The following is a 22,444-nucleotide window of genomic DNA, read 5'->3' on the forward strand; positions in this document are numbered from 1 at the left end:
CTTTGGGATCTCACATACCAGTAAAGTTTTTGTATTTTAAGTTTTTAATTTTGTGACAAGAATATGAAGACCAACAGATGGTTGCGATCTTCTGATCTGCATTTGCTTAAATACGGCATTGCAGAAAAAATGCAACCTTTTCACCATTGTATCATAAATAAGGGGGCATTTCAAAACAAAAATTAAAAAACTCTCAATTTTATTGTAAAAGACACCCTCTTAAATTATATTCACTTATCTGTATGGAAAATTTACTGCTTTGTCTATTTTTCACATTTCTCCATGGACCTGTGCAAGCTTTATTATGCGCCAGCCCTGGTGAGAAACCTGTGTTCCGGAGTACAGTGTAGACAGAAATAGTCCTAACTGATGAAGAAACAGACCTGAAGCACATATTGATTATCAGTTTGACTAAGTACTAAATTGAATACCTAAGAGTTATAGAATACTTTGAAGACCTTAAAGGAAAGAATAGCTAACCATCTGTTCTAGACCATTCCCTTCACCAAAGGAAAGGGCTTGGATTAGATGATTCTATGGGGGCCCTCCCTAGCATTGTTTTTCCTTTTGTCTATAACTCTGATCTCAAAATCTGTTTGGGTACCATTCATTAAACTACTTTAAAGATAATTTAAATTAGTTTATTGCCAATGAATTTATTGCCAATGACCGTAAGAGGTTAGAAAATAAAACTATTGGTTGTGGCGATGGTATGATTAGTTTCTACTTTGAATCGGGAAAACAGTGGACTGCTGAGAAAGTGTCAGCTTGGAACTTGGGATACACTAAGTGAAGCAGAGTGATATACGTAATCTGAAATGTCATCGCCAGCATTAGCAAAAGCTAAGAAAGTTATAAGATGGGGTCCACAATGAAGTCTGGATCCCAAGGGAAAATAAGAACTTATCTTAACTTCTCTAGATTATATTTGGACAAACTCAGGATCTCTACAGGGCAACAAGTTACTAGTCATGAAATCAAATGTATTCTGAGAAATCAGAATAATATTCATATGAAGCCACCTACTAAAACCTGTTTTCCTAATAGAGTATCATTTGTCAACATCAAATTACATTGTTAAATGTTACAAAGATGATAAGACCAACAATTGGATGAGTTGTTATATGTAATGTCCTTAGGTAAAAAAAAAAAAAAAAAAAAAAAAGTAGAAACTGTCAAGTACCTGAAAGCGAACCTGATAGGGTAAGGAGCAAAACTTCTGGCACTTGACTCCGGCTGCCTGAATGGCCTCACTTCACAGGCTATCTCAGCCCACGTAACCTAGAGTGATCAGCAGCCAGCTAGAGATGGACAGATGTCTTCATTTACCCAGCACTCTACTGCTAACCCAACATTCAGAACTGGTGACATGCCATGCGATTATTAATTAAACTAAGAGATGGTACTTTTTACGTTAAAATAAGGATGTTTTGCCATAGCCTCAGTGTGGCTTCGTATCCTGACACAGCATATTTTCTTTAAGAGGTATTATCTCTCTGTCTTGTTTATGAAGTAAGTATTATTAGACAGGAAAAATGTAAAGTCATACGACAGTAGATAGTTGTGTGTTCATCAGGATCCTCCACTGTCAGAAATAAGATGAGTCGATTAGTTACTTTTTAGAAAAATGTTCTTACAACGGAATGTCCTAGTGTGTGTTCAAATCTGCCTGAATGCTTTCTCATGTAAGCCTCACAGCAACTCTATTAGAGAGGAATAATAACATCAGAGAATTTAGGTAACTGGCGTGCTGGCCACAGCCAGTAATAATGGAGGTTTGGACTCCTGCCTGAATCCAAAGCTCTTGCTCTTCCTCCTGTAGCGCAGAGAGGCGATGTGTGGGACTTTGGAGAAGGAAACCACGCTTCCTGACTCAGGGCCAGCCAGAGTTGTGTGTCTGAAGGGACCCTTTCGTCACCACCCATTTATCCTGTTTTTGTGCTTTTCCATTTCTCGAGAACATATGAACTAATGTTTACTAAGTTATTGGAGGTCTTTGGAGTCAAAAAATATTAACAAAAAGGAAAAGCTTTTGTCCCCCCTTTCATTATTGTTGCGCTTCCTAGTAAAGGAACTTGACCTGTAAGTGAATCAAGCATATCTACGGTGCGTTTCAATTCTCATGCAAATTCTCCTCTGAAATTGTTTTACAAAATAGATTATTCTGTTAAACTATTTTTGAGAAGTAAGGAGTTCTTCTGTAGGAAACACTACTCTTTTTTTTAAGGCAATGAAAGGAATTAGCTTAATGACAACTGATGCTGTTTTTAAAGAGCTGAGTGGTAATTATAGGGACATGTCAGGTAGTTCACTGACTGATATGTCTTTAGCAGTTCTTTTTACGGTCATATGTAAAAGGTAAAATCAGGCCCATGCCATAACTTTTATAATCGTGTGCCTTGTCATTTTTCTCCTCCTTCATCATTGAGAATGTATACCTCAGCATTAGGTATTCTTACATGGATATTTCAGAGGCACTTAACTTTCATCACAAAAGTTTGAATGCAACAGTTTTCTAGATACAATGGTGACAGCGTCCGCTTCCCTGCAATCTTTTTCTTGTATTTGCTCATTCCCTTTCAGAGAAAGCCGTGTATACCTTTGGGCTGGGACAGTTTGGTCAGCTGGGTCTTGGTACCTTTCGTTTTGAATCTTCGGTACCCAAAGTCATTGAGCATATTAAGGATCAGAAAATAAATTCTATTTCCTGTGGAGAAAATCACACAGCTCTGATAACAGGTACAGATGAGAATTTCTGTTACATATTTCTAGAACGGGGTATGTTTTACTACAAAATACAAACTGTGTTGGAACGAATGTATCTAACGTAAGCAAAGGAATCAATAATTGAGAAAATGGGAGTTCTTGTTTAATATGCCAAAGTTGCCAAAGTGTAAAGTTGTAAACTCTTTTTTAACATTTCAGTTCAATTTCAAATCAGTGTAAATGATCCAAAGATTTAGAACCTCAAAACAAGTCAGTGCTGTCAGAGGTAATATCATAGTATTATACTTTGGCAGAAAGCTGGAATCTTTTTGAAATTGCATCAGTTTGAAGACTCTTAACTCTGCTCAGGCCAGAGGGAAAAGTCTTACAGGAAAGAACTTTAAAACGTTCTCCATGTTCAGTGTGACACAGCTACATACAGGCTGAGTAAATTCCTATGAAGCTTTTGCCGCTAGGAGGCGTTTCCAGGAGTGACTGCTACTTTGTCCACAGTGATAGAAACGCACCTCGAAGGCCACTAGGTGGATACCTGGCTCCTCTAGACCTTTTACTCTGTACTTTCTCCTTTACCCAGGGAGATACTGCTTTGGGCCTACTTCTCAACCTCAAAAACTAGGTGCTGCTAATATGTACCCAATAAAGATTCTCCCCTAGAAATAACTCACTTACCTGTAGGTAATTGATATACTCCACAATTATAATTGCTTTGGAACAAAAGCCCCTGTAATTTCACTATTTCTAGCCTACGTTTCTATCTAAAAATGAAATTAAGCATTAAAAAGGCAGAAATCATACAGTATTTTGCAATAAGCCAGATACTGGTATTTCTACATTTGTTTCCTTCTTTCTAAAAAAGCTACTGCTAAATGGAGCTCATCTAATGGTATCTAGTTGGGGCAACTAGTAATCCGCAAATACAATGTATACTACCGTATACTGTTCCTTCTTCCCCAAAGAGCCTTTCAGAGAGAACTACCTACCCATTTTCAAGTGTCAATGTCTTTGTTAATGTAGCGTGAAATAGAACTATGTAGAATGTAAAGAATTATTATTCATTCATAGTCCCAGAAGAGTTGTTGATATGTATCCCTTACTGCAGGGTCCTAATGTCAATTTCGCTGTCCTTACTGCTGTTTTTCATCAACCCTAAATTGCCATTGATGGGAAACATGTACTTTTTATGGATCATCTAACACACAATTAGATTATTTGGTTAACCTTTCATACTACCTTTCCCCCTGATGAAAGAAGTTACAGCACTAATAATTGACCATTAACTTTGTTTGCTTTTTGCTCATAAAGCTTCGTCAGGGGACAGGTGTAATGAATTTTTTTCTTTCAGGACTAACAAGAGGTGTGTAGTGAGTTATTCTGTAAGTTCTTACCAGTTCCCCATTATGTAGCCAGTGGCTCATGGTTTAAAAAAGCTTTCAAGTTCGAAGTACAATCAGGTAGCTTGGATCAGAGTTTATCTTTTCTGGCTAAAGATAAGTTAAAACACAAAGCCTAAAAAGCACTTTGGGTAAAAAAAATCAAGGGTCAAAAGAAGAGGAAGAAGGGAAAAGGATGATAAAGGAGTATATGTAAAGAAAGGAAATAGGTAGCTAATAGTAAGAAATTTAATAAGAGTCTAAATTTGGGGTTTAAATACTGGTTATTGCTTATTAATAGGGCATTTATTTTCTGTATTTTTTTAATATTTATTTATTTGAGAAAGAGAGTGATTGAGAGAGAGAGAGAGAGAGAGCAAGCACACAAGCAGGAGGGGCAAAAGGAGAGGGAGAAAAAATCTGAAGCATACTCCGTGCACTGAGCACAGAGCCCGACTTAGGGCTTAATCTCATGACCCTGAGATCACAACCTGAGCTGAAACCAAGAGTCAGAGCTTAACTGGCTGTGCCACCTAGTCGCCCCTCTGTATTAATTTTTGAAAATTTTACTGAATTATATTATTTTTTCTCCTCATTTTTCCTTCGGTTCTCTTGGATTTTCTTAGTATGAGATTACTTTGCCATCTTAAACTAGAAGTTCCCTTAGAAATGATCTTATCATTTCCTGGCTTAAAACCATTCATTCAATTTACTGCCATTAAGATAGAGTTCAGAAATTCTTAATATGAACCAACAGGGTCCTCTGTAGTGTGGTTCCTTCCTACCTCTTCAGACTCAACTCATACCACTGGCCCTTTTGTGCTCCAGGCACATCGGTTGCCTTTCAGTTTCTTGACTGTGTTATGTTTTCTCTTGATTCAAAGCCTTCATATGTGTTTTCTTGCAGCTAATACCCTAATCATCCTTCAGGTCTGTTTGAAAGCCTTCCTTAATCCCCAGACTAGAAGGAAATCCCCCTCTTCTGCCCCTATCCTGGCCCCCTTTCCTTTCCTTCTGCTTCCATGGCACTTTCCACCACTTGAGAGAGAGGGTGTTAAGGAGGGCTTGAGAAGAGGAGTGAAGGTTCAGAATAGCTGCTCTGGCAGTGGGCAAAAGGGTTAACTGGAGAGAAACAGCAAGACCACTTATCGTGGGCCATAGAGGGGCCCTCGCCATTGCTATAGGGACTAGTCAGCATGGTTGGTTTATGGCACTCCCCTCAGCAGCGTTCCACAGCCCAGGAGCTGAATCAGTAAAAGAGACAGTTGGATTGATCTAAGCTGGTAGTTTTCCACCAGCGGCCATTTTGTCACCCAGGGACACACAACAGTGTCTGCATACATTTTTGATTGTCCCAGCTACAGAGGCAGGGTGTTTTATGGACATTTAGTAGACAGAAGCCAAGGATGCTGCTAGACATCTTACGGTGCACCAGACAGACCCACACAACCGAGAATTATCTGGCACCAAATGTCAGGAGTGCCAAGGTTGAGAAACCTGAGGGGGAAAAAATAGATTGTATTGGAACATAGGGGGTCAGAATACAAAAATCCCCTTCCCCTTGAGAAGATGGTGTGTATGAAGAGATGGCTCATGCTGGGTTGCTGCTATTCCACACAGTGCCTCACATGACTGGGCTTCAAGTTCACAAACCACCGATGGCTTAGTGATTTTATTCTCACAGTGTCTGTTGCCTAATGTTACATGCAGGACCACAGAGAGTGTGGAAATATCAATGGATCAGAGTAAACTCAGTGCAGCATTTGAGGGGGAAATTGTAATTGCAATATAAGTAAATATATTTGCCTATTTACAAATAGATGCATACAAGTAAGGCTTTTATAAATCTCTTTTTTTGCATTTTAGATATAGGTCTCATGTATACTTTTGGAGATGGCCGACATGGAAAATTAGGACTTGGACTGGAGAATTTTACCAATCAGTTCATTCCCACTGTGTGCTCTAATTTTTTGAGGTTTATAGTTCAACTGGTAAGGACATCACATTTCCCTGTTTACATTTTCATATTCCTATATATTTGAGTCTTGCAGTATTTCATAGAAAATAGATACTTTTATGTTTGTTGAAAGAATATCATGGCTATATCTAATCAGTATACTCATTTCCTAAAAGCCAAATGTCAGACATCATGCCACTCAGAAAATCTGTCCCTTTCCTAATTCTCCTCCTTTGAGCATCGTCCTGAGTTCTCACCCTAATCTTGACTCTCCTGCTTTGTTCCCCTGTGTCTCTTGAGAACCAGAACTGTGCCATGCCTGGAAGCTTGGTTGTCTGCTCCAGCAACCAGCAGAGTGTCTGACAATCACCTATAAATAAAGACTTATTTAAAATAATAATAATTTCACAATATTATGAAAGAAATGTTCAGAGTATGCTATTCTTATAACCACCGTGTAGAACACTATAAAGTTGCTAAAAAAATCTATGTATTACAAATACTACACAATGGTTTTTTAGGCATTTTATTGAAAATCAGTTCTTTCTCAAAATCCTTTGAACGTTGGTTTCATTTTTCCTTGTTCCACCATAGTGCATGCTTACATTTTGCTCTAAGGACTTTTAAGCATTGAACTTCAGAAGTGTTCATGTAAAGAAAAAGGTTTGGAGACATAATTATCCCGAGAGACTGATTTCTTCTTGGATCACTTTTTTCCAAGTAGAACTTCTCTGGGTAATTTTTTTTAAGGTGTTTGTGTTACTCTCAGATTAAAATAACATTTTCTAACTTTGAGGAGGAACATAATGTGCCAGATAAATTGGAAGTAAAATGGTGTGTTAAACTTGTTCTAATTTTCAATTGTAGTGTTTAAAGAAGACATATTATAATTCGTGTGTGTGTATCTGGGAGGAGGGGAGAGACACACTGACTACCTAGGAAGTCTACCATTAAGTAAATATTTTGTAGCTGAAAACTGTTAAAAACCCATTTGTGTTTGAAATCAATGTTGATTAATCAATATGTGGTTTTTTGCTGCAGGTGGCTTGTGGTGGGTGCCACATGCTTGTTTTTGCCATTCCACGACTCGGTGGGACAGAAGAAATGGAGTTAGGAGAAATAAATGATTCTTACTTCCCTGCAGCACCTTCTCTGCCCCTCAGCGATCTGAGCTCAGGAAATGTACTGAACAGAACTCTGTCAGCACGTGTGCGGCGAAGAGAGAGGGTATAGAGTTGGGGCCAGTTCTATATCATGGCACTGCAAAGAGAATGGGAAAAAAATGCATTTTCTTTTTAAATCAAAGAAGGGTCTTTTAAGATAGATTTACTAAATAAAATGGTTAGAGGTGCAGGCTTACAAACTTAAAGCAAATTCAGAGTTAAGCTGTTAAACACACAAATGAGAAAATTCAAATAATCATGGATAACCTTGACTTAATAGAGAGTGGATACAAAGCAAAGATACAAAGCATCCTTTTAGAGCCCTATCTTCGCACTTCAGCTTGAATGCTGAATTATTTTCTCAATTCCATATGGATTGACTTACTTTGCTTTTTATCTTTTAGTTACACCTCATGAGCCGTGGAAGGTTATACACTATAAACAATGAAATGTGGGAAACAGAAATAAGGACTTCAGTTCGAGATAGGGAATGTTCTTTCTCGTTTAAATTTAAAGGTTCTCATTCTGCTTTAAAATTATTATTTCAATGACACTTGTATTTAAAAAAAAACAGAAAATGCCAAATAATTTTTAAAGGAGACGTTCCTTTTTTAAAGAGTTGCTTTAAGTTCCAAAACATTCCCTTTGAAGTAAAAAGGTTAAGTTTGGCTTTTTGTTATGAAAAAGTATATATGGAAAGACTGAGAAATAGCAGTATTTTGTAGTTATTGTTTGTTTAGGTCTCGTGACTAATTTTTTGTTTCCTAAGGAAAGCAGAGAGAATGCACATATACTTTTCCCCATCGTGTGAAAAACAGGCTTCTAATTTAACAATTTAGAGCAACTGAGATACAGAGATAACAAAACAAAACACTTTTGAGTCCTTGGGGATAATTTAAAAATGAATGTGGGACAGTGGGCAACTTTGAAGTCTCTTAAATATTTTTAGCAACTGGGGGGTAATTTCTGTCAATACTAAACATATAACATCATCTAACAGTTTATTTAACCTGTTTATTTTAAAGGAGAAATCACCCGATTCTTTTCAAATGACACGAACTCTACCTCCAATTGAGGGAACTTCTGTGCCACCAGTTTGCTTTTCCCCCAGGCCAGTTCCTTTCTATATGTCTGCAAGTAAGTGGCCAGGGAAAATGATACTTGAAAAGGAGGACCCCATGCTGCCAGTGGAACCAGGTAACAGCTGATAACTCTGCCTGCTCACAGGAAAAGTGTACTTTTTATTCCTGTTGGTGTCATGTTTATCTTAGGATGTTCTTGCCAATTAACTTGTTTTCTTCCTAGTTGGAGGCTGACATCTCTCGTTTGAGTTCCAGTCCGGGAATACTCTTACAAATACAAAGCCTCACCAGTGACCCTAAAAATCCCATGTAACAATAGCAGCATATTTGTATAGAGCAAATGTATAACATACGTGGTACCTTCTCTTATGTTACCTCCTTTAAACCCTGAAGCAGCTCCATGAAATAGGTGGGAGTTCTAAACTCTTCATTTGGATAGATGAGAGAAGCAAGGCTTGAAGAGACTGAGTGACTTGGCCAAGGTTACTCAACTTATAAATGAAGAGCCGGATTTGAATGTGAATTTTCTGGACCTATGTGAAGTCTTGCATTTAGGCAGTATACCAGAGTGGTCAAGAACATGGGGTATGGGGGCGCCTGGGTGGCTCAGTTGGTTAAGCGTCTAACTCTTGATTTCAGCTCAGGTCATGATCTCAGGGTTGTGGGATCAAGCCCTGCCCAGCGTGGAGCCCTCTTAAGATTCTCTCTCTCCCTCTCCCCCTTCCCCTCCCCTCCCCGCCCTTGCATGCATGTTCTCTATCAAGAAAAAGAAAAGAAAAAAGAAAAAAAAAGAGCATAGGGTATGGAGTTAGACTGATCTGGGGTCAGATGCCAGCTCTGACATTTATTAACTGTGTGCCTTACTTTGGGGAAGTTACTTAATTTCTCTAACCCTCAGTTTTCCTATCTTTGAAATGAGTTTAATAATACTTCTTTAGAGTGATTGAGATTAAATCAGATAGGGTATATAAAATACTTAGCATTGAGCCTAGCACCTCTAGGAAGCTCTTTATAAGTTATAGTCATGGTTATTATTAACACTTCTACCTCACTGCTTTTTAGATACACATTATATTTTAAATTGTAATCCCAGCTCTTTGGTTATTATACACCCCTTTTTTTAAAAAAAAGATTTTTATTTATTTGACAGAGAGAAAGACAGCGATAGAGGGAACACAAGCAGGGGGGAGTGGGAGAGGGAGAAGCAGGCTTCCCGCGGAGCAGGCAACCCGATGCGGGGCTTGATCCCAGGACCCTGGGATCATGACTGGAGCCAAAGGCAGATGCTTAACGACTCAGCCACCCAGGCACCCCTATTATACACCTCTTGTAAATAATTTTGCTTATAGGCATTTGTGTATCTTGAGTGTGTATATGTTACCAAAGGGCATATGCTTGAATAGTAGGGGCAGGGCAAGAAGCCAGGATCAAGAGATCAGAGTAAACAGTAGGTTTGGAATTAAGATGATTTGGGCACATGGGATTAAGAACCACGGCACAGATAATTTTTAGTTATCTTTGGGATTAAGAACCTACGCAAAAGTTGAGGTAGTAAAAGCAAGAATTGTGGGCCATGGGAATAGAATATTATCTACAACTAGGATCTTGATCATTAGCAAGTTTCTTAAACTGTATTTTTTCCAAAGGTTTATTTTATTTGTTTTAGAGAGAGAGAGAGCATGCATGTGGGAGGAGGGGCAGAGGGAGAGGATCTCAAGCATGCTCCATGCTGAGCTCAGAGCCCAATCTCAGGACCCTGAGATCATGACCTGAGCCAAAATCGAGAGTCGGACACTTAACTGACTGAGCTACCCAGGTGCCCCTGATAATGAGCCAGTTTCTCGCATCTCACACAGAACTTTTGTATGCTTCATTTTGAGATAAGCATTACTGACACCCTTCAGGCCTGTACATGGAAAAAGTGGAGTCTGACAACAGTGTATACAAGGAAAAGAGAAGTTTATGGTTTGGGGGAAGTTGTTTCCCACTTCAAGAGATTTGAATGTGAACATATACAGAGTTTTGTAGCTAGAGCCAAAGGAAAAGCTATTCCTTATCTTCTGTGACTGTTTGCTAAAACTGTCTTAAAAGTATTCTGAAAATTATATCTAACATATAACACTTTTTCTAAATTATTTGCAGACTTCAGTGTTTATCATGGAGGGAGAAAGGTCAGGGAAGACCTTGCTGAGAAGGTGACATTTAAGCTAAAACATAAAGGATAAGAAAGACAGCCACATGAAGAGAGAGGTTATATGCATTCTAGGCAAACAAAATCATATAGGCAAAGACTTGGAGGCAATTTATAAGAAAAGGAAAGAAGACTGTTGGAGCTAGAGAATGCGGGAAAAGGCTAGACAAGATGTTGGAGAAAAGAGTGAAAAAGTATTTGTGATTTTATAGGCTGTGAGAAGCCTATTTGATTTGAGTGCTTTTCTTAAGTGCAATAGAAAGTCATTAAAGGGTTTTAATCAGTGGAGTGATGTGCTCCAATCCAATTTACATTTTAAGATGTTCACTTTTGCCTCTGTGTGGACCGTAGGCAGGAAAGACCAAAGGTAGGAAGAATACTTAAGAGCCCTTTGCAAGAGGTTATGGTGTGTGGTCCAGGATATTTGCTGTGGAGCTGGAGAGAAGGGGGCAGACTGGGAGTGCATTTGAGACCTAGAACTAACTGAATTTACACATAGAGGTGAAGGAAAGGGAAGAATCAAGGATGATTCTTAGACAAGAGGATGGTTGACAAGCTTGAGGAAAAAAAAAATCGAGCTTCAGATACCTGCAAGACATCCAGGTATCTGAATGGAGCAGGCAGCTGAATATGCAAGCCTAAAGTTCGAAAGGGAGGTCTGAACTAGGGAGATACATTTGGAACCCAGCAACACAGAGTTGGTATTTACAATCCATGGGACTTGGTGAAATCACCTGTTAGATAACAGAGTAGCAAGACAAGAGAGCCAGGAGTCAGGCTGAAGAACATCTAACATTTAGAGGGTAACGGAGGAAGAGCCAGCAAAGAAATTTTCCTCAGCCCCCATCAGCTAGTAGGGTAAGAGAAGGGGAATCAGGAGAGAGTAGGGTCATGAATTCAAAGTACTGCTCAGAGGCCAAGGAGAAAGCTCAAAGAAGCATCCCATGGATTTGGCATCGTGGAGAGTATCCGTGATTTGACAAGAATAGCTTCAGGGGAAGATAAGAGCAGAAGCCAGAGGGCTAAGAGTTGAGGCATGAATGGGAAATGAGGAAGTGAAAAGGAGATAGGGTGTGTAGAGAATTCTTTTGCATATTTTGGTCAGGAAGAGGAGCAGAGAAAAGGGCTGGCAACTAGAGGAGATGCGGGGTCAATGGGAAATAGTAGAGCATTTTTGTATGCTAATGGACATGGAGAGATGGGGCTGGCCTACAGAGCAGTCTTTGCTAAAAGGAACGCCGCATCCTGCATTTCAACAGGAAAATGGAGGTAAATGTGTACATTTGTTGGGGGGAAAGATAAGGCAGATCAGGTCTGATGACTTTTTTCTCAGTCAAGTGTAAGGCAAGGCTGTGAGCTTCAATGATTTCTCTATTTTCCAAACCTCCATTCTCTGCCTTCTCCAGTCTATCCCATTAAGCACTTTCTACATCAGTCTTCCTCAAGCACAGCTTTAGTTCCCATCTGCTCCAGGGGCTTCTGAGAATCCCTAATATTTGTGAAAATAAGTGTAAGTTTCCCTATGGAACTCCCACCTGCTTTTGTAGCTTCATCTCTCAGTACTCTTTTTCTTATAACCTTAATGGAGGTCACAGGTTTGTAAAGTACGGCTCATGAGCCACATCTCGCCAGCCACTTGTTTTTGTAAATAAAGTTTTATTGGAATCCAGTCACGCCGTTCCTTTATGTATTACCTATGGCTGCTTTGACATGACAGCGGCAGAGTTTGAGTCGTTAGGATGGAGACTGTATATGGCCACAAAGCCTAAAATGTTTACTGGATGGCCTTTTACAGAGAAAGTTTCCCAACTCTTAATTTTGATCAAACTGAGCTCTTCACAGTCAGACGTAGTGGAGAAGGCTGTGAAGTCAAGACAGACCTGACACCGACACTTGGCACTTCATTTATTCATTTGTGAAGTGGGGATACGCTGCTTACCTCTCTTGTTGTCATGGAGGTAACTCGACACGTGTGAAAGCATGTGTTCCCAGCACATGGTCAGCCTTCAGTAGGAGCCATTCTGCTGCTTCTGTTAGCACTGGGCCTCACTTTCTTCTCCGTCCACCTCCACCGCTGCATCTCAGAATTCTACTCACTCTTCCCCGCACCTCTCTAGTGAAACATTTCCTGATTCCCGACATTTGGGTGTGATTTCTCATGCCAATATATCCTATATTTTATATTCCCTTTAGATGATAAGTTCACTAAGAATGAGCCGTTAATTAAGTTGATTATCTTGCACGTAGCACTTCACATGAAATAAACACAAACTAATTATTTGCTCCTTTGAATTGAATGAATTTATAAGGCCGAGATCAGTGGGGACTAGCATTTTTAGCAAAGACTTCGTTCAGGAGCTCCTCTCAAATAAATATGTGGGTGCTAAATGGGGGTGTAGTAATTGAGAAAAATGTAACGTCAAGTAGAGCTCGTAAGTTTTAGTTACCTGCTCGATGACATCATAACCTGGCAGTTTTCCATGAAAGTTTCTAGGTGCTTGTACTAGTTATCTGATTTTGCACATGACAAGTGGCCTTAAAACTCATCTCACAGAGTTTGTGAGGGTCAAGAATCCAGGAGCAGCCTAGCTGAGGGGTTCTGGCTCAGAGTGTTTCATGCAGTTGCAATCATGCTTCAGATGGGGCTGTAGTCACCTGAAGGCTCCACTGGGGCTGAAGGATGCTCTTCCATGCTCACTCGCGTGGCCATTGGCAGGTTTTACTTCCTCAATGCGTGGACTTCTCCCTAGGAATGGTCCTAGCATGGCTTCCCCTGGAGAAAGTGATGCAAGAAAGACAAGAGTGGGGGGACCGAGATAGAAGCTGCAATAACATCACAATTATGGCTGCTTTGTTTTGTTGGCCATATGGAACAACCTGGTAAAATGTGGAAGGGAACGACACAAGGGGACCCATATCAGGAGGATGTGGGTCACTGGGACCCTTTTTGGGGACTCATTGTTACAGTGCTTGATACCTAGGTAGTAGTTCTCCCAAAGGTATAGTGTTTGCTTGTTCATATGAAGGAAGCAGTTGCTATCTCATCAGCATGGAAGTCTTTGAACTTTCAGAAAGAGACTTTAAAACCTCTTATCACTATGAATGAATTCTGTTCAATTCCCTTAACATGAGGTTAAAGGACTTTAGTAAAATTATGCCTGCACTTTATATTACAGAATAATTTATTGTCCAGTTGTCTTTCAATTTTCCATTGAAAGCTGGCTTTCTCTTTTCCCTTTTAATCAGATTATTTTCAGGATAAAATGGCCAAAGGGAAAGAGGAAGACAATTCTTCAGCAGCAGATTCAGAAAGCCTTGGAGAAACTACTGATGTCTTAAATATGGTAATGGTTTTCTTATTTATCTATATAGATATGTTTGGATTTCAGTTCATCATGTATTTGTGTATGTGTACATTCTGTGCTGTTCCTTGCATTAAAAAAGGTTTTGGTTTCATTTTGTTTGTTATTTTTATATGTTATATGTTTATTATTTTATTGAAGTATAGATTATATACAATACAATTAATTTTGATCCTCGTATCATTAGTATGCAGTTGAGAGTAGATTATATTACTTTCTGAACTGTTTTGTTCACTTTATATATAAGAATGTATAAATATATAATCTTATATATAGTCTTTATTCTTTTTAGAACATATACTTTTTATTTATTGCAGACACATATGATGAGCCTGAATTCCAATGAGAAGTCATTAAAATTATCACCAATTCAAAAACAAAAGGTATAATATAGAGAGTTATTTTCATTATGGTGGGTAAGAACAGTTTATATTTTTGCTTGAAAGTTTTCTGGAAAGAATACATGAAAGATAAGTCTTCATTTACTTTAGATTTTAAAAGAGGATTACATTGTAGGTAGCCTCAACTTGGGTTTGTTCTGTTGGTATATATTTCGGATATATGACAGGATTTCATTGCTGAAATTTGCTTTTTGGTGTCACTAACAAGTCATAGTAGCCACATTTTCTTATCATCAAAGCAAAGGATTATTATGGCAGTTCATAAGTATTAGAAGAGGCTACTGTTGATCAGAATGGTTCTCGGACTTGGGTTGAGCATGACTTTGGTTGAGTTACCGTGTTGTTCTCAAATATGATATTAACATCTTTTCTAGCTCTAAAATTTGGTGGTTTTAGTGAAAATATTTGACAATTGCTTTTCCAGTGTGTGGAATGGGCTTTAATCTATCACAGAATTGATAGCCTAAGAACAAAATTAAACATTTGGAAATTAATCAGAAACCATGCATGGGTGATAAAGAGAGACTTTTAATGAATGACCAGTGAATAGGAAGAGGAAGGAATAGTTGGTGGTTTTCACAACCCTGGAGAGATAAAGGCCTGCCCTGAAATCCTTTGCTTCTCCTGACTTTACGGACCAGACTTTACGGGGTGAAAGGAAGGTGGGGTTTGGGGATTAGAAAAGTAAGTTGAGAAATATGAATTGAAGGAAGAAGGCTTCTAGACAATATTTAATTTCTATTTCCAGTGCCTTTGCCACGTTATTAAGCTAAAAATCCTTAAAGTCAAAGTCACCGAAATGCAAGAGAATCTTGCTGAATTATAAAAATTTAGTGCCAGTCTTTGTTAGTCTTACCTCTGTTTTACTGAGAGGCATGGTGAGTAACAGCATTCCTTTTGAATATGGGAGAACTGTTGTCCTAGCCCAGTGTGGAAGCTCAGCAAAGGTTGACTGACTTTATTGACTGACTACACTTCCAAGCAGACATCTTTCCTGTGTCTCTCTTTCCTCTTCTCTTAGACCCGGGGCTCTGCCTCTTCTGAGCTATTTGATTGTGCTAGGGAAATAAAGACACATACATTTAAAAATCATTTCTGGCAACTGGGCCTCTCTGCCTCTCTTTAGGGCTCTTGAAAGAATTGTGACTTTTTAAAGAATAGGACCTAGAACAAACAGAAGGAAAGCACTTCCTTTTATTTATTTATTTATTTTTTTTGTATTTATTCTCTTCTATTCAGCACTTCCTTTTAAACTGATATATATTTTATACTTCACATAGTCCTTTTAAGTAGAGGCCCAACCAGACTTATTTTAGTGAATGAAAAAAAGATTTATTATAATATTTCCATATATTGATGTTTAAGTTGTGCTGTTTTAATTTTTGGTTTTTTTGGCAAAAAAATGACCTCTTCCTAAGCCTAGCAGTCACGACAATTTGTAACACTTGATTTAGTGAGGTTTTACTCTCCAGAGATGCAAATTCATCAAGTATTTCAATTCATTAGCTTACAGAATTTAGGTCAACAATTTGATTTTTGTCTTATTTTGTCCAGCAAGAAATGAATTTCATATTCTTAATGTATCATTCAAATTGCAGTGTTTAATTTCATAGTTTTTACAAAAATCTTAACATTTTACCCTAGATATTTTTCCACATAGTGGTTAGTTTCATGTATGCAAGTTATGATAATTAAAGAATATAATAGATAAAAGGAAGAGGGTCAAAAATTTGAAAACTCAAAGATTTGTTTTGAAAAGAAACATACTATTTAGTATGCTGATAAAAAGATTTCATTTGTGGTTTTCATTTCAGATTTTTCTTGTAGAAGTAAGCTATTCATTTATCCAATATTTAACATTTTCATATTTTCTTTAATTCTGTGAATTTCATGGAATTAAAAGACCAATCAAAATTTGACAATTAAAATAACAGGGAAGGTAGGAAAAAAAGGAAACTGAACCCGACTGCATGCAAGAGAAGTGTGTACATTTTTTTTTTTTTACCAGTATTTTGCACAGTCTGGAAAGGTATTCTATTTAAGACTTGAATCAGATTAAGAAAAGGGGTAGAGAAGACATACCGATGGTCCTGTGTGAGTAGTGGCATCCTGGGAGCAGGCAGGGAGCATGCAGACATGTGTGCCACAGCAGAATCCAAGGTGCCGCAGACTCAGAGAGTGGCAGAAGTTATCTCCAGCGAAAGCCAAATCTGAGCAAAACGTCTGGTAAAACTGGACATTTTTATTCTGCTAGCGAAACTTAGAGTAATGCAAAATCTTGGCAGTGTTTTGTAGTAGATAAGTTACCTTTGTCAACTAATAGTAGTTTGACGATTACTTCAAAAATTTACAGAAACAAGAAACAATTGAGAAACTGAAGCAGCGTACAGCTCACTCTGGACATGATGATAGTAAAGGATTTGCAAGTGACGAGATGTCTAAAACAGTGAAAGAGGGGAAAGCCTATAAACAACTTTTGGCCAAAGGAATGTACATGATGCAAGCAGCTATGACTATGGAAGCGTTTTCAGATGAGGATGTAGGTAATGACTCGGGCCAGCCTGGGTCTCGGGCTGACACCCGTGCAGAGGGTGTGCAAAGAGAGCTATTTAGACGTGAAAGTAAGCACTGTATTTATCCACCTGACAGTAAGGCAATAGCAAAGGCAAGTGATGGAGGCCAAAGACAGAAGGATCCAGACGCAAAAGAACCAGTCTCTGAGAAGGAAACTGAGCTGGCGGAAATGGCAGATCTGAAGGCTAGGAGACAAAGTGAAGAGAATTTAAGAAATATTAATATGTTCTTTGACTTACCAAATAGAGACATGAATATTGAGGATGAAGACAGTAACGATTTTGTTAAGGACAGTAAGAGGAACAAGCGAGATGTGATTTTTGACAGCGAAAGAGAATCTGTAGAGGAGACAGACAGTTACTTGGAAGGCAAAAGCGCAAGTCAGCAAGGTACCACTGACAGCTTCGAGCAGCCCGAGTCAGTAGAATTTAGTAGTGGAGAGAATGAGGATGACGAAGTGGAAACTGAGCAAAACTTGTGGTATAGCAGAAAATTTCTCGAACAAATACATGAGGAAGAGGCTGAACACAAAATATCCAGATTCATGACAAGATATGATTTTAAGTGTGACCACTTGTCAGAGATCCCCGAAGAGCAGGAAGGAGCAGAGAATTCAGAAGGAAGTGGAATAGAGGAGCAAGAGGTAGAGGCAAGTGAGGAAAACGTGAAGGTGCCTGCAAGAAAACAGGAGGAGGAAATAGACATCCTGTCAGACGTCCTGACAGACAGAGCAGAGGTGAGTGAAGGCAAGGGAAAGGCAGGAGGTGGAGGTGAGGGAATCCAGTGGGAGGGAAATTCAGGAGTGGAACAGAGGCAAAGTGAGGAGGAAGAAGAGGAGGAAGACAAGGGAGGAGGAGAAATAGAGGACCTGGGTAAGGGAGAGAAAGACCTAGAAGAGGAGGAGGGCCAGGAGCAAAGGGAGGGGGAACGAGGCCATCAGGAAGAAAGAAACAAAGGGATGGAGGAAGGAGAAGGGGAGGAGAAAAGAGATGAGAAGGAAGGGGAGGGGGAGAGAGGAGGGGAAGAAGACAGGGAAGAGGAGGAGGAAGAAGGCAAGGAGGAGGGAGAAAGGAAAGAGGAAGAAGGACAAGAGGAAGGACAGGGAGAGGGGAGAGAAGAAGAAGAGGAAGGAGAGGGGAAAGCGGAGGAGGAAGGAGAGGAAGAAGAAGAGGAAGGAGAGGGGGAAATGGAGGAGGAAAGAGAGGGGGAAGGGATGAAAGGTGAAGGGGAGGAGGAAGGAGAGGGAGAAGAAGAGGGGGAAGGGGAGGAAGGAGAAGGAGAGGGGGAAGTGGAGGAGGAAGGAGAGGGAGAAGGGGAGGAAGGAGAGGGGGAAGTGGAGGAGGAAGGAGAGGGAGAAGGGGAGGAAGGAGAGGGGGAAGTGGAGGAGGAAAGAGAGGGAGAAGGGGAGGAAGGAGAGGGGGAAGAGGAAGGAGAGGGAGAAGGGGAGGAAGGAGAGGAGGAAGAGGAAGGAGAGGGAGAGGGGGAAGTGGAGGAGGAAGGAGAGGGGGAAGGGAAGAAAAGAGAAGATGAAGGGGAGGAGGAGGGAGAGGGAGAAGCAGAGAAAGGAGAGGAGGAAGGAGATGGGGAAGGGAATGAAGGAGAAAGTGAAGGAGAGGAAGAAGGAGAGGGAGAAGAAGAAGAAGGAGAAGCGGAGGAAGCAGGGGAGGAGGAAGAAGAGGGGGAACCAGGGGAGGAGGAAGAAGAGGGGGAAGCAGGGGAGGAAGGAGAGGGGGAGGGAGAAGAGGAAGGAGAGGGAGAAGAGGAGGTAGGGGAGGAAGAGGAAGAAGAGGGGGAGGGGGAAGGAGAGGGGGAGGAGGAGGAAAGAGAGGAGGAGGAGAAAGAAGGGGAGGGGGACCAGGAAGGAGAGGAGGAAGGGGAGGGGGAGGGGGCAGAAGCAGAGTGGGGAGTGAGGGAGAGGGAAGAGGAGGACACCGAGGAAGAAGAGGGGAAATACGAGGAGACAGGAGATGAGAGTGAAAAGCAGGGAAGACCGGGTGAAGGAAAAGAGTCCAACAAAGCAAGCAAAATCAGAGGATCTGTGAAATATGACAAAGATAAGGCATACCCCCCAAAGTTTATTACTAACACAGAGGGCAAAGGGAAAGAGCATGAGGTACAGAGGTTCAAAATGCCAGTGCGGTCAAAACAACTTTTAGAAAATGGGCCACCAGGTTCCAAAAGATTCTGGAATAATGTATTACCACATTATCTAGAATTGAAGTAACAAACTTTAAATTTGAAAGTTTGTTAAACTTTTTAAATTTTTAAAAATTTAAATTTTAAATTTAACAAACTTTAAATTTAAAACTGTTGACCAGCCAACAGTTTGAGCATCTTACACGTAATAGGCACTTAATATGTTTTATTAAATTGCTTTTTTGTCATGGTTACTTTATGTGTGGTACAATATAGACTGATAAAGACAACACAAAGCACTGGTAAATTTGGCTCCTCTTAAACTAATATTTTGGTATATTTTCCCCCCAAATTATAAATCTGTCACTAGAAAATATCAGAAGGTCATAGCAGATAATTAACATTATATATTCCTCATTAAAGACAGAGTTAGGAAATAGTATACTATAAGAATGTTGCATTTGTATATACAAACTGGTCCCTTTAAAGATGGCACAGATCCTTCAAGGCTATAAAAACATCTCATTTCTTACGAGTTTCTTTTGGTCTCTGATTTCAGTGTGCCTACTACGTAGAATAATTTTATAAGGTGGATGGTATTGTAAAGCTAAAATGAAGACTTCGCATTTTTAAAAAAATAGTGCTGTTTTTTTACCTTTTATGTGTCCTTTTTGCAACAATCCACCAAGTGTCAGCTGGATTCAGAGCTTAGATCTTAATGTGATGTCTTTTAGTTACTGTCTGGACAAATGGCAGTATATCTCATGAAATGGAGGTGAACCTAAACATATATTCGGGAAGTATGTAAAACTTGTAAGTATTTATTAGCCAGGCAGAGCTCCTCACTGGGGTTCAGTTTCCTCACGTGTAAAGTGGAGCGGATTAGATGATAGAACTATAGTCCCTCCTAACTCTCAGATTCTTTTGTTCTAACAGGCTGATTTACTCCCATTGTGTTTGTCATTTGCATAAAAGTTTTTTAAGTTGGAAGAAAAATTGCACTTTAAAATTAATTGAGTTTTCTATAAATTATATATTGTTCTTTACTCTTAAAAACTTAGGAAGAGCTTTAATGTATCTTGTGTTCTGTCATTCTGTATTTCTAAACTATAACTTCTGAGCTTTAACTGTACTATCAGAACCGTCATTCCCAGTGTCTATTATGTACCCTCAGTGTGTTCTTCATTGACTATTCTGTAATTCTGTTTGTTGCTTGTCAGAATGTTTCAAGTAAAATAAAATGTAAATGTATACCATCAGTAATTGTTTGTGGAAAGAGAAACTAACACTAGATACTGAATTTTCGAGAGGCTAGATTTCGATTAGCGTAAATTCAATCTTCCCTTAAAATTTTCAGTATTTTTCATACAGCTAGATCATTTGACTGTTCTTTATTCATAGCTCCCTTTTCAACTGGTTTCCCACCCCAGTCCCTTCCATATCTTGGGCATGAGGGATTTCTTCTACTTTTAGCAAGGAGAATCTGGATGGTAAACTTCCTGTGAATTTTGTGTAGTTGAATCCTGTGCACATTTGATTCTCTGTGAGAAAGAATATGGGGGGAAAGACTAGAATACAAAGAGAAGAAACTCCTAGGAGCAACTGTAGGTTTTGTTTTAGCTTCAGGGATCTCTGGTCGCTTCCCCTAACTAACCAAACACGCTAATTTGGCATTGCAGGGTTCTATCAAATTCTGCCACATTCAGTGACGGTCAGTGAAATGGAATTGGTACTTTGATCAAGTGTGTGCGCTGTGTTGTTAATGCTAGGGCCCAACATGTTTATTTAAAACGTTGACTTAAAATGATGAACTGAGATGAACGATAGAATGGAGTTCATAAAGGAAAAGCCTTCAGGGAGAAAAGAAACTCTTAACCCTCAAGTTGTTAATGTCAAAGGTGAGACCTCACCAGCCAGCAACACTGAAATGGTGTTCTGAGCGTGTGCCCATCTCAGTATTTGAGCTGGCCTAGAGAGCCACTTTCAAACAGCATTTCCTGCCCATTTATTCACATTTCCCTGGCCAACCAAAGTGTTGTATGCTCTTTTTGAAACAGTAGCTCGGGCAGGCATAGTGTTCTGGTCAAGAGCACGGCCCTCGTCATTTTGAGATGTGAATTAGTACTTGGTAAAACAGATCGGAATAACTGGTTCCTTCTTTATTGTCCCCATCTGCTGGTGGATCAAGCTTTTATTGTAGTTTCTCACTGGTTATTACTGAGGCCAGCGTGAGGGGTGTGTGTGTAGAATCCGTTGAGTTACAGTTTCAAATGAGGACTCTGGCAGAAAAATATTTTCAGGTAAGCTACAAAGGAGTATCACAGAAACATCTGCTGCTGCCGAACCAGCAGCTCTTGAGGTGAGTGCAATGAAATGTTTTCTGTAATAGAGGTCAACTTGCTCTACACGTATACATTCAAGATAAAATGCTACCACAGAGGAAGGTGCTGTACTTCCTTCTTCCTTCATTCTTCCCAGTGTCCCTGACCTATAACTTAATATCTGGTACATTACTATTCACTCAACAAATAAGCATGTACATGGCAAGCACCCAAAAGGGAACGGAAGCTTTCCCAAATCAGAGAGAGCTCAAGAAACGAGGGCTGCTTACAGGCAGCCTCCTGTGGCCCTTTTACCTGTCAGGGACATTAGGTGGGTACAGATGTCTTGAAAGGACACCAGGTAAAAGGAGTTCCCATGGCCCTGCCTTTAACTATGACTTAACAATGCCCTTTAGTTACCTGATCTATCCCACACCCCCACTTCCGTGTTCTTTTTAGCCAGGGCTACCCGAAGATAAAAATATGATCTGAAAACAAATCTTTTGCTTTCCTTCATGAAGTCCCTTAATTAAGAAGAAGACAGTGGTTTTGTGCCTTGAGTATGCCGAGAGTAAGATACAGTTCCGGATCTCAGGGGACTCTCAGATCAGTTCTATAGGCTGACCAGAAACTTTACCCAGACAATAGAGCGTTTCAGGAGTGGCACTTCAGCGGCCACTTCTGCACTTCAGCAGAGAAGGGCTAGGAAAGGGCTTCCAGGGGGCAACGGGGAAATGTCAGCTGAGTCGTGAGAAGTAAAAGCGAGCCATGCAAGCGGCAGGGGCAGGGCTTTCCCAGTTGATGGGAGCCCTGAGAGTATTTCAGTGTGACCACAACTTAGAGTGTCTTTTGGTTCTGGGTAGAGAGGCAAAGGACCTTAATGTGTTTTTGAAAGATGTTAAACAGCAAGAGTAAGGTGATCACACTTGGGCTTTTGTAACGGTCTGGCAGCAATATGGAGGGTGGGTTGGAGAGGAAGAAGACCAGAGCCAGGGGTGCCAGTTAGGAGGCAGCTCGAGGAGAGCAGGCAGAGACAGAAGAGGGGACTAGACAGTGTGGACAGAGAGTTGGGGACATGTGTTATCAAGAGAGCTTTAGGGATAGAATTGGACGGCTTAGTAAAGAGATGCAACTTGGAGGGAGAGAAAAGGCCAAGCTTT

General features: G+C 39.9%; 1 protein-coding gene across 5 annotated transcripts in view; it reads left to right on the forward strand.

Moving 5' to 3' along the window:
• Window positions 1-22,444, forward strand: part of RPGR (retinitis pigmentosa GTPase regulator) — a 62,744-nt gene that overhangs the window by 13,445 nt on the left and 26,855 nt on the right. For 2 of the 5 annotated variants that reach the window (XM_078065200.1, XM_078065199.1), the window contains exons 8-14: window positions 2,584-2,739; window positions 5,964-6,088; window positions 7,096-7,281; window positions 8,243-8,414; window positions 13,737-13,834; window positions 14,170-14,235; window positions 16,607-17,563. In XM_078065200.1, coding sequence (XP_077921326.1) covers window positions 2,584-2,739; window positions 5,964-6,088; window positions 7,096-7,281; window positions 8,243-8,414; window positions 13,737-13,834; window positions 14,170-14,235; window positions 16,607-17,563 — 1,760 coding nt within the window. Of the gene's footprint in view, window positions 1-2,583; window positions 2,740-5,963; window positions 6,089-7,095; window positions 7,282-8,242; window positions 8,415-13,736; window positions 13,835-14,169; window positions 14,236-16,606; window positions 19,067-22,444 lie in introns of those variants that run through there. The other 3 variants (XM_078065198.1, XM_078065197.1, XM_078065201.1) reach the window with 3 other exon arrangements.

The sequence above is a fragment of the Halichoerus grypus genome, chromosome X (genome assembly GCF_964656455.1).
Source record: "Halichoerus grypus chromosome X, mHalGry1.hap1.1, whole genome shotgun sequence".
NCBI lineage: Eukaryota > Metazoa > Chordata > Mammalia > Carnivora > Phocidae > Halichoerus > Halichoerus grypus.